The sequence below is a fragment of the Patagioenas fasciata genome, chromosome 3 (assembly GCF_037038585.1).
Source record: "Patagioenas fasciata isolate bPatFas1 chromosome 3, bPatFas1.hap1, whole genome shotgun sequence".
Classification (NCBI taxonomy): Eukaryota; Metazoa; Chordata; class Aves; order Columbiformes; family Columbidae; genus Patagioenas; species Patagioenas fasciata.
The window spans coordinates 64,676,686-64,692,041 of NC_092522.1; the positions used below are offsets into that span (position 1 = coordinate 64,676,686).

The 15,356-nt window shown below is 42.1% G+C and overlaps 1 protein-coding gene across 11 annotated transcripts in view; it reads left to right on the top strand.

Annotated features, from left to right (window-relative positions):
* Window positions 1-15,356, top strand: part of NHSL1 (NHS like 1) — a 178,354-nt gene that overhangs the window by 134,976 nt on the left and 28,022 nt on the right. For 10 of the 11 annotated variants that reach the window (XM_065835776.2, XM_071806489.1, XM_065835785.2 and 7 more), the window contains one exon: window positions 8,326-8,453. In XM_065835776.2, coding sequence (XP_065691848.2) covers window positions 8,326-8,453 — 128 coding nt within the window. Of the gene's footprint in view, window positions 1-8,201; window positions 8,224-8,325; window positions 8,454-15,356 lie in introns of those variants that run through there. The other variant, XM_071806491.1, reaches the window with a different exon arrangement.

Genomic DNA, 15,356 nt, shown 5'->3' on the forward strand with positions numbered 1-15,356 from the left:
ATATTCACATTTCAAAGTTCCTTTTAGTTTGGATCCTTCTTAAAGACTTCTCTCTGATTTGGACCCTTGAAAATAAGTCTGACTGCAGACTTGCTTTACTTCAATGTTGTTTTTTCTTGCCCTATCCTTGTGCTACTGCAAGCATCTGTACAGCTGAGCCGTGAAGCATCTTGGAGAATCTGACCTGGAAAGGTTGGCTTCCCAGTCCAGCTGGGCATACAGTTACCACATCAGGACACCCTTCCCAAGGAGACAGAGAGCGCTAGTACCTCGAAACGAACAGACCTAACAGAATAAGTATAAGTTGGGGAATGACCTATTAGAGAGCAGCCTAGGGGAAAGGGACCTGGGGGTCCTGGTGGACAGCAGGATGACCATGAGCCAGCACTGTGCCCATGTGGCCAGGAAGACCAGTAGCATCCTGAGGTGTATTAGAAGGGGGCTGGTTAGTAGGTTGAGAGAGGTTCTCCTTCCCCTCTACTCTGCCCTGGTGAGACCACACCTGGAATATTGTGTCTGGGTCTGGGCCCTTCAGTTCAAGAAGGACAGGGAACTGCTGGAGAGGGTCCAGCGCAGGGCAACGAAGATGATGAAGGGAGTGGAGCACCTCCCTTATGAGGAAAGGCGAGGGAGCTGGGTCTCTTTAGCTTGGACAAGAGGAGACTGAGGGGTGACCTTATTAATGTTTACAAATATATAAAGAGTGAGTGTCACGAGGATGGAGCCAGGCTCTTCTCGGTGACAACCAATGATAGGACAAGGGATAATGGGTTCAAACTGGAACACAAGAGGTTCCACTTAAATTTGAGAAGAAACTTCTTCTCAGTGAGGGTAACAGCACTGGAACAGGCTGCCCAGGGAGGTTGTGGAGTCTGCTTCTCTGGAGACATTCAAAACCCACCTGGACACATTCCTGTGTAACCTCATCTAGGTGTTCCTGCTCTGGCAGGCGCATTGGACTAGATGATCTTTCGAGGTCCCTTCCAATCTCTAACATTCTGTGATTCTGTGAAATACTTTGGGTCACTTTCAGTAAGATTTCTTTGAAGTATCCATTCAACAGACTTCTCCATCACCGAGTGGGACAACCCTCTGTTTAGGGTTACCTTCATCCTGTGGAGCCCAAGACATCTTTGTTTCTGGGAAACTCCATACAGCATCTGTGTGGCTGGGATTGGCTGCTTATTCAAGAGAGGAAACACACAGAATAGTATTTGAAAAGTCTGATAGACCTTTCTTGTTACTCATCAGATAGGAAGGCCTTGCAGTAAACGATTAGGTTTTGCTGGTGGTTTAAAAACTTGCCTTTTCATATGGCACTTGTTTGTGGAAGAAGTGTGTGGGTACCAGTGTTCACTGTCTCCAGTCTCATCTTGCATTTTTCTATATGTATTGATAAAAATAAAGACCTAGAAATAGCAGTATAGAATTGCATTTAGGGGGAAGAAAGGGAAATAAGAGGAAAGGTAACTGGATTGGCAAAGACTGGTATTAGTCAAAACATCTATATTGAGCTGTTCAGCAGAAGTTTTTTCAGCTGGGTTGCCACGGTACATCTGTTGCAATTTCTGGCCCATTAAAACCTGAGTCTGAACAAAACAGCGCAGCGGATATATCACAGCTGAGGTTCATGAACTTGCTTTGCAGTCAGCATTGGTTACAGTTCAGTTGTTACACAAGTGCATCATTGCTGTGGCTTTACAACATATTTTAAAGCTTTGATATAGAAGCATTCCCTGTGATAGTCCAGTTCTGCAGATGATATGGGGATTTATACGTTTAAGGGAAATGGGATTTGATCCAAGCTGCATGAATTTTTGGAGGAATATAGAGTGGTAGAGGCAAGCTGTCTACCTCATATTTAGATCCAGGGACAAAAATAGATGCTGCGTTGGAATTAAATTGAGCTGCTTTTTCTTAAAGTCATATTTAGCATGAGATATTTGTCGCAAACAAGATTGCCTTTGTACAGCTCTGCTTTTATACAGCTTATTTCATCCACACAAAGAGAGCTGTGCATTCTTATCCCCAGTTTACAAATGAGGGACTCATAAAGAGGCACAGAGCGAAAGGCAGTAGTTTTATTTAGCTTTACTAACCAAAGAGACCTTTGAACTAGGGCATCTGTTTTAATTGTGGTCCTAGGCATAATCATTCTCAACAAGCTCTTTATGTTGGAAAGTTACCTCCCTGAAGTTCCCCAGTTAACCGTGCAGTCCAGAGTTACTCTGGTCTTAACTACACCTTCCTACAGCACTGCAAGCGGGCGGAGAGGCAGCCTCACCCTTGGAGAGGTCCCAGTTTGGGAGATGGCTTCAGAGCATCTCAGTCCACACCAGTGTGACCAGTCCCACACAAAACCTACCTGTGGCTGTTAACATTTCAGGTGGGAACCTTTTTCCTTAGTGTTCAGAGCACGCTGCTAGGAAGATGGAGATTTAGCCTGTGCTCACCCCATCCTTGAAGAATATAAATTCCTATATACAAGAAAAATACTTCCTTAACTTGCAGCACTTTATTTTAAGCAACTGTTGGATAAAAAACACATAATCCTTGGAAGAAGAGATGTTGAAATTCCTGTTACATTCTGCCTCTCATGAGAGGGATGCCTGCAGCATTGGACCTGGAGCTGGTTACTCACAGGTCAAGGAGGAGAGTTAAGGCACCTCAGATTCCCCATTAGTTGGCTTTACCCACAGGTGCCTCCCTGTATACCTGTGTGCTGCAGGCAGAGTGTAGATACCCACTTGGACAATTAATTTAGGAGACTCATGTGAAATTTAGATGGTATCTTGCCTGTCTGTAGGTGTAAAGTTCTTGACCGGATCTAACCTGAAGTGATTTGCTTGGATGCAGCAGTGCTGGATGGGGAATCCAGGTCTTGTGACACCTGTGCCTGTCTGTCACCAGCCTACAAGGCCTTAGTTGTCTCAGTTCAACTGGAAAAACAAGTTCAAAATATGCATGTAGTAAATTAAAATGATATGCAGTTATTTTTCAGTTTTGAAACAGAAGGTTCTTCTAAAACAAAAAACAGTGATATATATAGTGATTGTTAAAGAGCACTGTGACCTACAAAGTAACAAGTCATTTATAAAAGTTTACTTTCACAAGACAAATATATATTGTACTACAGTCTGTCTGGCTTTAGGTGAAATTTGGAAAAGCTACTTCTAAGCTAGTGTTTGTAATTGTGACCTAGGGGAGAAAATGGTTTGTGGGTATTTGCAGAAAAAGGCAGTGGCTGTAATGTTTAAAGATTAAAAAAATCCTGACCCCAGGGAGTAGTTTGCAAGTGATACAGTGATATGTGCAGTGAATGGATGAATGTGTTTTAATATACTAGTCAGCAGAGTTATTTCTGTGGTTGACAGTTTAGCTGACTGTTGCAGTTAATAGCTTTTCCCTAGCACCAAAAAAAAAAAAAAAGAAGAAAAATTCCCACTCTACAAAATACAAGTTACAACATGAAAGGCTCTGCCAAGAAGTCACCCTGACTTTAGCGGAGATAATTTTTCAAGCATGCAGATGCAGCTGTCAGCTTGTTGCTTGTCCCTTCTTGCTGATGAGGCAACAACAGGGGATGGTGCAGAGGGAAGAGAAGTGTGTATTGGGCTTTCCCCTTTCTCCCTCTGCACCAGGGAGGTTCTGTTTTGGTGACTTTGGGCAGCACATCTGCTCCTCTGGGAAGCTGCTTCTAGTCCGACTGGCATTTTCTCTTCAGGTTTTAGCAAGTGGTCTCAAGTTTCAGGTGCTGTTCTTAGATACAAGGCAAATTTAGATGCTTCAGGGACATTATCTTTCTGTCTTTCATTGCTTGACCCACTCCATGGGCTGACTAGTCATGCCAAGCAAATAGTCTCATCTATTTAGATGTCTGAATAACCTTGATGCCAAGTTTCTAAGTTTATACTTGTGGATATCGTGGTAGTTTAATTCTTCAGCCAGAGTCTTTAGTGGTTACTAATAAATACTTAGAAATGCAGAAAAGTGGATTTTTAAATATTAAACTCTTTAATACACACTTGTGAGAGTGTGCCTGAGGGTGTACGTGTGGATGTGGACAGCTACAGAGCTTAAGACCTGATCCTGCAGCAGTCACGTGAGCAGTGTTTACTTACATGAGTAATCTCATTAGGGCTAATTTAGTGAAGTGATGGCTGCAGGTTCAGGCTGAGGCGTGGAGGGCTGGTCCAGAGCCGTGGCAGAAAGCTGTGGCTCTGTGCTGCTGCTGGGGCCACACCTTGGGGACACATCCCAGGCTCAGGTGGGATCCAGCCCTGAAAATCAGTCAGCACCTGAAGCCTTTCTCCTGCTAGAGAGATCAGTATGGGGCTCCCTAACCCCAGCAGGTAAAAGAACAGGTTTATGAAGAAGCCCATGAAAAATGACACCTGGTCTTAGACAATTCACTTACCATTAACAAAAAAAAAAAGGAAGATGGAAAACTTCTGAAAATGACCATGAATCCGTCTCCTTCTGACCAGTTCTGCTGGTGGAGTGATGCGCTTTCCTTCATATGAGCTTTCAATATACTGCAGCTAGTTTTGGTGTTAGGAAGCTCTGCAGGTACCAAAGTTGGTTCAAGGAGAGGGAAGGAGCCAATGCACCCAGTCCTCTCCGAGCAAACCCAAACAAGGTAAACATTAATCCTGGTTTTCCGCAGTAATACCATGTCAGACGAATTACTGAGGTATCAGCGCTATGCCTTCTGTTCAGTCGGGTGATTTGGGGCTCGAATTATCATGTAAGAATATGGTTTCAAGTTGTTGGAAAAGCAGTAAATCATGTTAGACTTGCTACTGTGTGTTGCCAGCTCAGGGTCAAAAGCAATTATGTGTGAGTTCCTTGTATAAAATGAAGAGGAGACGTAGGCTGAGAGGCCTCGGAGGTATTTTCATATGCTTGGCCCGACTGCCTGTCACGGGCTGTAAGAGTTATTCACGGCAGTGCTGAATTCGGTGCTTGTGGCTCAAAACTCTGGTGCAGAATCACAGCTGGCTGAGTTGAACCCTCGCTGTTGGCGGGGTGCTGCTGATACCTGTGTGTTCCTCTGCTCATTTAGTGGGAGGGAAGAAAGCAGAGAAGAGTGATGCGCTCACCTGCTGTCAGTGAGAAACGTGTCCCCAACACGCTTCTCTCTGATGCCAGGATTTAGCAAACCCTGTGGTCATGAAATGCTGAGCAGACATGTGAGTGGTTGGGTATTTGGCACCCACCTGCATGTAATGGAATCAGACATTGACAACTTTTACACATTTTTTTGTGTCGTGCATCTCCTGAAACATCATCCCTCTTCTAATAACTGTGGAAATGATGAGGGGGTTGTTAAAAGTTCTTTGACCACATTTCCCACGCACTTTCTTCATGCTTAACTAAAAACACCCTGTGAACAGCAAAACTCAACCTCAGGCAAAATTTCCTTCTCTAGGAAAGTTTTAACTTTTACCACAGGAGTGAGGATAAACTATATTCTAATGTGATCTGACTCCAGTCATTTATAGAGAAACATTTATGATACAGAAGAGATTTTGAAATTCATTGTATCTCTAGTGTATAATTAAGACAAGGACTAATGTCTGGTTTTACCTAGCCAGGAAAGCACTTGCAGGGCAACAGCTGATGACGGGCAGCACTCCAGTGCACTCAGCCCCAGCAGCAGTTGCGGGATGAAGGGGAGGTATTTCCAGCATTTATGCCATGGTATCACCCAGTGCGGCCCAAGGCAGTGCCAACATCCTTGTCCTCCCGGGCAAACAGCCAGTCTTGGTGCAAACAAAACCGGTTCTGCTGGAGCACAATAGTATTCTTGCACGGTTCAGATCAGAAAAATGCAAGATTATGACCATGAGCATGGTCTGCATGTGCTGCAGAGTTGAACTAGTAGGGCCATCCTCAGGAACAGGTGTTTGTGACTGCTTGATGTGGTCTCCTGGGGTTTGCCGTGGTTGTTCTTAGGCAGAAATATGGAAAGGCTGCATGTTGGATAATGTGGGTAATGGCAGCCCTTCCGCTGTGTCCTCCCAAAAGTATGTGTCCCCGGCTCAGCTAGCACTAATGTATTGTCACATTCTTAAAACAGAAGATTTTTAATAACTAGAACTGGCTTATCCTGCAATAGCTTCTGGTGTTACATGGATCTTGTCTTGTGGACATACAGAGGTTATAAGCTTGATAAACTGACATTTTTTTTATTGTCAGTCCACATGTTGAACTTGCAGGGGACTTGAGACTTTCAATGTTGATGTTCTTAAGTTTTTGGAGCTCTTCTGCAGTTCATGAAGTACGTTATTCATCTCCTTGGTTAGGAGAATAAATAAGATCAAGCAGTTAATATCAAAGGGTGCATCTATCATGGTCCATAAGAGCCTGTCACCTTTGGGGTGTGCTGTGGTATCTGATGTCCAGCAGTCACAGAAGTGGACAGCCAGGACCCTGGTCCTTATCTCAAGAACAATCCTCTGTGCCCTTTATGTTGTCTTTGTGTTTGTTTGTGGTGATTAGCACTGATCTGCAGCTAAAACTTGCAGTGTCTAAGTTGACAACTTCGTGTGTTAACCCATGCTACAAGTTGATGCAAGTCCTTGGGCTTCAGCCTGCTTATCGCTGCTGATTTGTAGCTCAAACTGATAAACAGCCCATCAGGATGCTCACGTTTTTGAGTGTTATGTGCTTGATTGGCTGGATGCGGTGCTGGATTTGGAAGGGTGGTGGAAGAAGTCATTTTACTGTGGTTGCTGGCAGTCATTTTTCACCACTCCTCCCCCTCCCATCTCCTAAAATGCAGCAGCTGTTTGCCAGATGTGTGCAGTGCCTGCATGCTCAGAGGTACAAAACAGGTAAATGGGGTTGTCGACCCTCTGTTCCTGAGGTATAGCAATTGGTGTGGATCTCCAAACCCACCACAGCACCCTTGGTCTTTGAACTGAGACAGAAGTGACAGGTTCACACCATACTGCCCTTTTTTGACCCAGTACAGAAACACATGATAGGCCAGGACGTATGTCTGGCTCTGATGGAAATGGTGAGTTGTCACACTGTGAGCTTGCTTTCTCCATGTGTAGATACAGGGGAGTCCACACTGATGAAATCCTCACAGAGCTCTAGGTCAGTTAACCCATCAGCATGGAGCCCTCCAGACCTCAGTCTCAGGGGCATCTGCCTATAGCAGAGGAAACTTAGGCTGGAGTTGCAAGTTGTAACAATCATGTGCCAGGCAAAAGCCTCTCTAAAACCTTGCCCTCAATATAAACATTGCATGTTTTTCATTTTAAGGGGAATTAAAGAGATCAAGATAACGAGACATGATACAATCACAGAAAAACTTTCTCCAAGAAATGATGAAAAAAGTGCTTTCTGTCATCACAATGCCTGTGTATTGTGCAGAAATTTCAGTTCTTCAGAGAGAAATGTACCAAATACTTAATTTTATTTTTGCTTTCCTCATCTTTCCACAGATTCAGATATCTGTCTCTGGAAATGTAACGCTAACAGTCTGACTGGGCTGATGAGTTTGGTTGCCGCATTTTGAACATTTAATTTTTCCTTATGCTCTGGCGTCTGTTGTTCTGTAGCACAGTCACACTGAATATCAATTAGGAGGCGGGAAGATGGTTGTGGAAAACTTGGGTGGAGGGGATGAGATACTGACTGGGATTTTGGCCATTGTGAGTGGGGGTGCATGTTTTCTCTGAATTCCTTCTGAACTTTGAAAACTCCTCAGTATTAAACCTCACATGCTCTGCAGTGACATGAGATTTTGAGATGCCCAGGGTTTGCATTCCTCTCTCCGAAACCACAATAAATGGTCTCTTCCACAGGCAGGAAGACAGGACAAGTGGTCAGTGCCAAAGTTATGTAGCAGATGGTGCTTGAGTTGCGAGCAACTTCGTCGTTTCATGTGTAAGGCACATAATGGATGTCTACCGGCCTGGCAAATGAGACCCCCGGTGTTACTCACATGCTTCCATCTCCCATCCTCCAAGATGCTGCCATCTGTCAAGACACCGAGCCAGGCCTCACTCAAATAAATAAATAAATAAATAATATTCCCCTTCTTTCCAAAGCTCTCACCATCTCCTGCCTCAGATAAAAGCCGTGTGTATATACACGGAATGTGTGGACGTAGGTATATGATATATGTGAAGGACGAGGAAATATAGACACAAATATGAGGAATGCACTTTTGAGTTCTGGTCTTTGGATAGACGGTGCTAATGCATGGTAAAATATTCTGTATTTTTTGTAAGTGCCATTGTACAGAGAGTGTAAACAGTAATGACTCTTGTCATGGATTAATCTTCTCTTTTCTCTGTCTCCTGGCAGAGTGTGACAAGCTGCGGCGGGATGGCTACCGGAGCTCACAGTATTACTCGCAGGGCCCCACCTTCTCCTCGTCCTCCAACGCAGTCTCTGGAAGTTACCAGGATGATTATGAAGAAATTGAACAAAAGGTAATGGTAGGGGGGCAGAGTGCTTTAAAGGGTACATGCCTGCTGTGGTTTAATTGCCTGTCATAACATTGTTCAAGTAAGGTAGGGTTTTTAGAAGATCATAAGGATGCATATTCCTTTGAATTACAATGACGTTAGGTGATCTGACTTCCACAGTCTCTTAAAAAGCCCAGTTCTACCCATGCATTTATATAAAGTCCCACTGGCACAATAAAGGGGTGAAAGCCAGGAGGAGTTCTTTAATGTTCAGGAGGCAAGACCCTAAGCAAGGTTAGCTGTTCTGAGTCTGTTAAATGTTTACATTCCAGTAGCAGGAAGAGCTATTAGCCAGCCATCAGTGTACTCCCATTGTAACAGCCACATGTGCACACTTTGAATTGCTAATACAGGCAGTTATGCAATTTCATTAGGTAGAGGCTTTGTCCCAGTGCATCACAACTGTTTGCGTAAAGGCACCCAGAAGAATAAAAGATAACCCACTATCAGCTTTCTTTCAGTTTGCTTCATGGTTTTCCTGTTTACATGCCTACATCTCAACTTCATGTATGCTTAGCTTAGAATCTAGAAATTAATTAAAGAAATAAAGCAAAGGAACAGTTGAGCACAAGTCCTAAGAAAGCTGTGAAGACGTATTGTTATATACATTAATTTAGATACGTTTCAATTAAAGAAATAGTAAGTTGCATTAATGTTCTAAAGAACAAAAGAAATTTTGCTCCCCTGCCCTCACCTCACACTGTTGCGCCTCTGAGCTCTGAGGGAGAATTTGTGGCCAACTTCAGTGCTGTGGGCTAAGACATTAGTGCTGGTGGGCAGCAAGATGTCCAAACCTGAGATGCTGGAGCTCCTGAGATTTTCAAGACAGCTACTCCAGAATACTTTGCCACAAATGGTTGCTTAGAGAGTGAGAGGATATCCTTGATTGTCATGCAGTCTAATTTCTTTTAATCATTACTAATGTGCTTCTGTAGCATGGACCAAATAACTCCATCTCTATACAAGGAGTGCAAATCCCGAGAACTCACTTCAGAGAGTACAGTGTTTTCAGTTCTGTACTCTGTGGCTTTAAATCACATAATAAAAGGTGTTGTGCAGTATGTACAGGCTCTCATCCAGGTGGTGATTACATTATCCATGTATTGGCACAGAACATTAGAGCATCTTGTTTAGCTGTGTATGATATGTACTGACAGTGAGCAGAAAATGTAAAGCACATTCATACTGTGGAATGCATTACAATGATAATTTGCAAAACCCTACTGAAATCAGTGGAATTATGATTTCCACTGGGGAAAGTATTAACACGTTGTTTTTTGCTATTAGTGTACTGCATGTATATGCATACATATATGTTATCAACTTGTCTTAGCCAGTGCTGTGCAGCATACAACCATCTGCACGTGTGAAACTAATGTAACATTTAATAAATATAAATACACTTTTTTTTTTTTAACAATTTGAATTAGAGCATATAAGCATGGGTGAGGCCTCTTGGAGGTCTTAGACCTGTCATTCTTATCTTGGTTAGGTTTTTTCTGGAGTGTTACTATAAGATATTACTGTGTATTCTGAAAAAAAAATTAATGCAATTAATTATACTTCAAGTATAGAATAGCGCTCCCATTTCAAATCGGAATAGTTTGTGTTTTTAGCTGAAAGGATGATTCAGAGCTGTGGAGAAAGATAGTTGCCAAATTGACAGTCTTGGATATTACTGATTATCTCAAAACATTAACCTTAACCCTGCCACTCTTATTTGCAGCTTAGGAAGGCCTTAATCCCTTGTAGAAGGTAGTGTGATTCTCCATTCATGTTATACAACTTAGTGTTTTTTGGGGTCATTTGACCAGCATATTTGTTTAATTGGCTTTTTTTGTAGTGACCTAAAACTTTACTCTTTTTTAGATGAACACTTACCACAACAGATCTCTGAACTTGAGTTATAATCCCACTGGTAAAGTGCTGAGTAATTCTAATAAATCTTATGCCTTGAGCAAGTCATATTTCAACTGTCAGAAGAATTCTTCAGTGACAGTATGGAACTGGGGTCACCAAAATCCCGTGATTCAAAATGCGAACTCCTCACTACCAGATGAAAGCTTTGTAGCTTTGTTGTCTATTTTAAGAAAAAACCCCAACATTTAAATTCTGTACATGCAGTACTTAATAGCTGAAACTTGAGAAGAGCAGAATAATGGTGGATGGATGAATAGCTATTTACTGTTTGGAAATTTGCTTCCAAGTTGACATAATTGCCAACTTGCAGAAGAACAATGTTTTGCTGCATGGTGATTTCACAAAGGAAATCGTCTTTCCCTGCTCTTTTTACTCTGCTTTTAAAAAAAAGAAGTAGCCAGATAGTCCACTTGTCTGTCTACACCAAGGCAATGTGAAACCATGGGTAGGTGATCCAAGAGGAGACATCCACAAACGTTCTCATGTTTTCTGGAGGTGTCTGTCACAGGTGGGTGTTATTCATACCAGAAAACACATGGTTCAGCATGAGCTTTAGGAAATGTCTGAGATATGAAGAACATTTGCTGTTCTGAAGGAAAACCGCTAGGGAGAAGGAGGCAAGTTAGACCAACTCAGAAACAAGCAAACAAAATTAGAAAACACAGAAAGGTGAGGTCTCTGATTAGTAGTTGATACAAAATGAAGTTCTTGGAACCACCCTTTAACTCTTAACATTGATTCTTACAGATTACATTAATGGAGCACAGACCAAGCTCCACTGCAGTACTGATCCTAATTGAGTTTGTTGGAGATTAAATTGGTTTATCTGGATTTTACACTTCAGTACTGTGACCACTGTCCTCTTTGCTTGTCTATTACATACCCCTGTTGGTGACTCGCCTTGGGAGCTATTCCGGTCCTTCAGTATTGCTCTTTTTTCCCTGGTATCAAAGATATATTGAGATGTCATTTTCAAACTCTACTTCCCCTTATATTCTGAAATGTGTACATTGTGTATATTAAATGTATTTGTCTTCTGTGTGTTTTTCGTTCTTTTTTCTTTCCTTTTTTATCACTCATTCTCTTTGTTTCTTTTTGTCTTGCTCAACAGTCTAGTCTGTTAGACTGCATCTCTCAGTCTTGCATTAGCGCCTGCTGTAACTTGGTTCCCTGGAGCAACAAGGTACCTTGCCCACGAGTGGGACCATCCAGCTGCCGCGTCTGCAGCTTGATGTTACTTGTAGCATTTAGCGTATGTGCAAACTTGTTCTGCTCTTAGCCTTCAGTCATCATCTGCTTCTGTTTTCTGTTTAAAAAAACAAAACAAAACAAAAAAAACCAACAGAACACCTACTCAACAGAAGAATGTCATGCCAGATTTGTTTCTTTTATTTTTCTTCATTATGCTTTTTTGTCTATTAACATTAGCATTCTTTGAAACCCCTCCTCCAATGAAAAATATGTTTTATTTAATTGGATGCTTCATTGGATTTTAATTAGCCAAGAACACACTTTACTAATTTGGAGTAACTTTTTTTTTTTAAATTATGAATGTGAGCTACAGAGAGTACTTGCTCTCAGGCATGCACTGTATCATGTCTATTTCATCTGTAAAAATGTTTGTATGGCAAAAACTCATGGTTTTCCCCAGGTACTGTTACTTGGTTTATGAACTTTGCCTTGATAGTATCTGTTGAGCTTCAGGTGCAAAAACATGTATTTTGTTTATTCGTGAGGAAAAAAAATATATGGTTTTGCCACTGTACTCAGCCAAATTCTTAGTTGTCCCTTCAATACCTGCAAGAGACTGTTCAGTATCTTAAACGGAAACAAATGCATGAACTCTGTTGACTTGAGGAGGCCTAATTCAAAATTTTGCTCAGTGTTAAGAGGGGCTGAAGAAATTGGGCATTCCCATGTGGGGGTGGGAACGCCGAGATCCATGAGGCTCTGTCAGAACTAGAGGTCTTGCTGGGTGGTGGTGCCCTCAGCTGGCCTCCCTGCCCCTCTGCTGCAGCTGCATGGGGGTGCCCTTGTCAGCAGCGCATGTAGTTTATACTGCTTCACTTTTTTTTGAAAATACTGCTCAGTTTACTGCGTTGAAACAGCAGGTCAAAGCATAAAATGTCAAAGCATGAGAAAGTGAGTATAGAAACAACTTGACCAAACAAACGAGGGTAATTCTTCACTCACCACATACTCACGGTGTGCAATTCCTGCAAGAATTGTGGATGCTGAAACTTTACATGAGTTCAGAAAGCAACTGGGTAAATTCTTGACAGGGGGAGAACTCCATCCAGTGCTGAGAAAATATTCAGGGGAAGTTATCCACTGCATGCATTCTCTGATTTAATTTCACCTCTATGTCATTGATTGGCCATTATTGTAAGGCAGATACCAGGTAGCCTTTTAGAGCTCTGATCTGATGGAGTGCGGCTCTTCTCATATTTTCAATCCCGTTGCAACAGAGGAACAAGAAAGAAACATTTCTGCAGTGCTGGTTAAGGTGATAACTTGCATGATGTTCAGTAATTTCTGCCAACAAAAATAAAATAATCCCTTCCTTACTGAGACATTGGAGGCTATGAAGTGAAGGATTGAGTAGGATAACAAAGTAGGTTAGTGCAACTGAACGTCTCTGTGTAGAAGTAATAAAAAGGGAATATGCTGTGAAAAACTGGGGGAATAGACTTGGGGACCTTGGTCTAGAGGACACCAAATAGAGCAAGACATGAATAATTCAACTTGAGCGTAATCTCATGGAAATTTGCAATGTGACAGTGTCCCATAGCACAATATGAAACCCCGCGGGTTGAAGCAGGCACGTAAAGTGACATTCTCAATTGATCAAGACAAGAATCTAAAAGTTTGGGAGGGTTTTGTTTGTTTGTTTGTTTTTCTCTGTCATTATTTGTCTTGATTCCTTTGCATTGGGTAAAAGGGCTTGTGGGGCCATCCGACCTAATAAAAGGCTGGAGAAGAAATAGGATCTTGACAAATAGTAATAGACAGCTGAATTGGTACGGTTCCTGTCCTGCTGATTTTTTTTTCCTCAATTTTATTTTCCTGAGAAATTACAATTTTAGATATGATTGCAATAGGCCATGAGGTGAAAGACGTGACAAGAAGGTTGAAGTTCATTTGCTGAAAGGTAAAATGTGTATGGATTGAACTTTCCTCCTGGAGATCCTGTATTTTTTCAAACATTGTAGTATAAACCCCTGGAATATAAAAAGAATAAGAATGAACAGGGTATTTAGGCAGAGCGTGTGGTAAGATACACAGCATATACTCACTTGTCATCTGAGACCTCTCAAATAGCATGAATGTGCTGAGATAGTGAAACCCTTTTGTTGTATCTCCGCAGCTAAGTAGGCTGGGGGACAATATGTCAACAAGGCAATGGCAAGGCTCTGGCTTACTGAGCCATATAGCTTGTCTATAGTGTATTTATAGGCCATTTCTTTCCTGGATTCTCATTTCAACTCCCATTTGAAAGTTCATGCATTGTCCCCACCCTAATGCATGTTCATAGAGACACTGCAAGGTCCAAGGGTGTTGATTTCACATCCCATCTTTCCCTCTTCCCTGCTCCCTTAAAAAGGACGAATTCCAGCAAATTTTCCCGAGGAGATGAGTCTAACATCCCTTTGCACAGAAATTTGGCCATTTAAGTCTAGCGATAAAGTTATTATGAACAGAGACGCTTTAAAAATGTGGTGCTTTCTATTCCCTTATAAACATAGTGTTTATGGTCTGCCTTGCTAAGCAGATAACATAATCTCTAAGTACTGCCTAGTCCAGTTCTGTTTCTGATACAACAGACCATACTTGAGAAGACATTCCTGTTATACAGCAGAAATTCACTGCTGTTTTGTAAATCTGGGAATGTTTGCTAAAAAAAATGTATATTCCTATTTTCATCCCGATTAGACATAAATAGTTTCTGTGTGAAGAAAGCTGAAAGATGAGCTGCTGTCTTCCTCTGTGTGCGATAAAGCTGTGTACGGCTTTGTTATGCCCTTTAAAAGCATCTTCACATCACAAAACCAAGTATATATACCACGATCATTGAGAGCCCTTTGAAAGAAAGAATGTAAGAAGAGACAGTCATGCTCATCCAGCAACAATGGAAAGTGTCCCTGCAGATGAAGTGTGAACATTTCTTCCTACACTCAAAACTGCCCGCAACTCATTTACTGGATTATTTTGTAGATGCCCACACCACTGTCCTATGGCAGAAAATCACTCTGACACAGGGCTTTGACCTCAACTACACAATCGGGTTTTCAATTGCTTTTCATTTGTTACATGCTCCCTGGGCTGATTCGTTTCAATCCGTTTTCCTCCCTTTGTCCCTCATTTTCTCAGCTTTTAATTCTGCAGAATTTGTGATTGATGCCTCTTTTTTTTTTTTTTTATAATTAGGATTCCCTTCTAATAAATGCCTCAGTTCTTCAGTTTTTCTGTCTGTTTATATACTGTAACAAAAAAAGGGTCCTGTTTGGTTTGGGTAATTTCCCTGAAAAGGGAGGGTGGCTTTGTAACCAGTATCTCTGTCACTTGACATATTGGAGTAGCCCCTGGTGACTGTTTTATGACAGCTGAGACCTGGCACTGCCGTACAGTCTGAATGTGACAGATATTGATGTTGACAGTGTCAACCAAGCAGAGTATCCCAAGGTCACTGGAGCTCATCCTCACCCCACACAAACTACAAAACTAGGCTTGAAGCGTGCCTTGATTCAGGCAGAGAAAAGCTCTTTGTAGAAGGGGGAAAAGGATGTTTCTCTGCCTCAGCCTCTGATTACTCCTTTAAATGCACACACATGTGCCTGCTGTGGCACTGGGCTGTCACCCCTGTGCCATGGTCCCTACAAATCCTTTCTCTTCTCTCAGCTGTTTTTAAACCTAATTGGGGGGAAGCATGGCCTGGAGGCAGCTTTG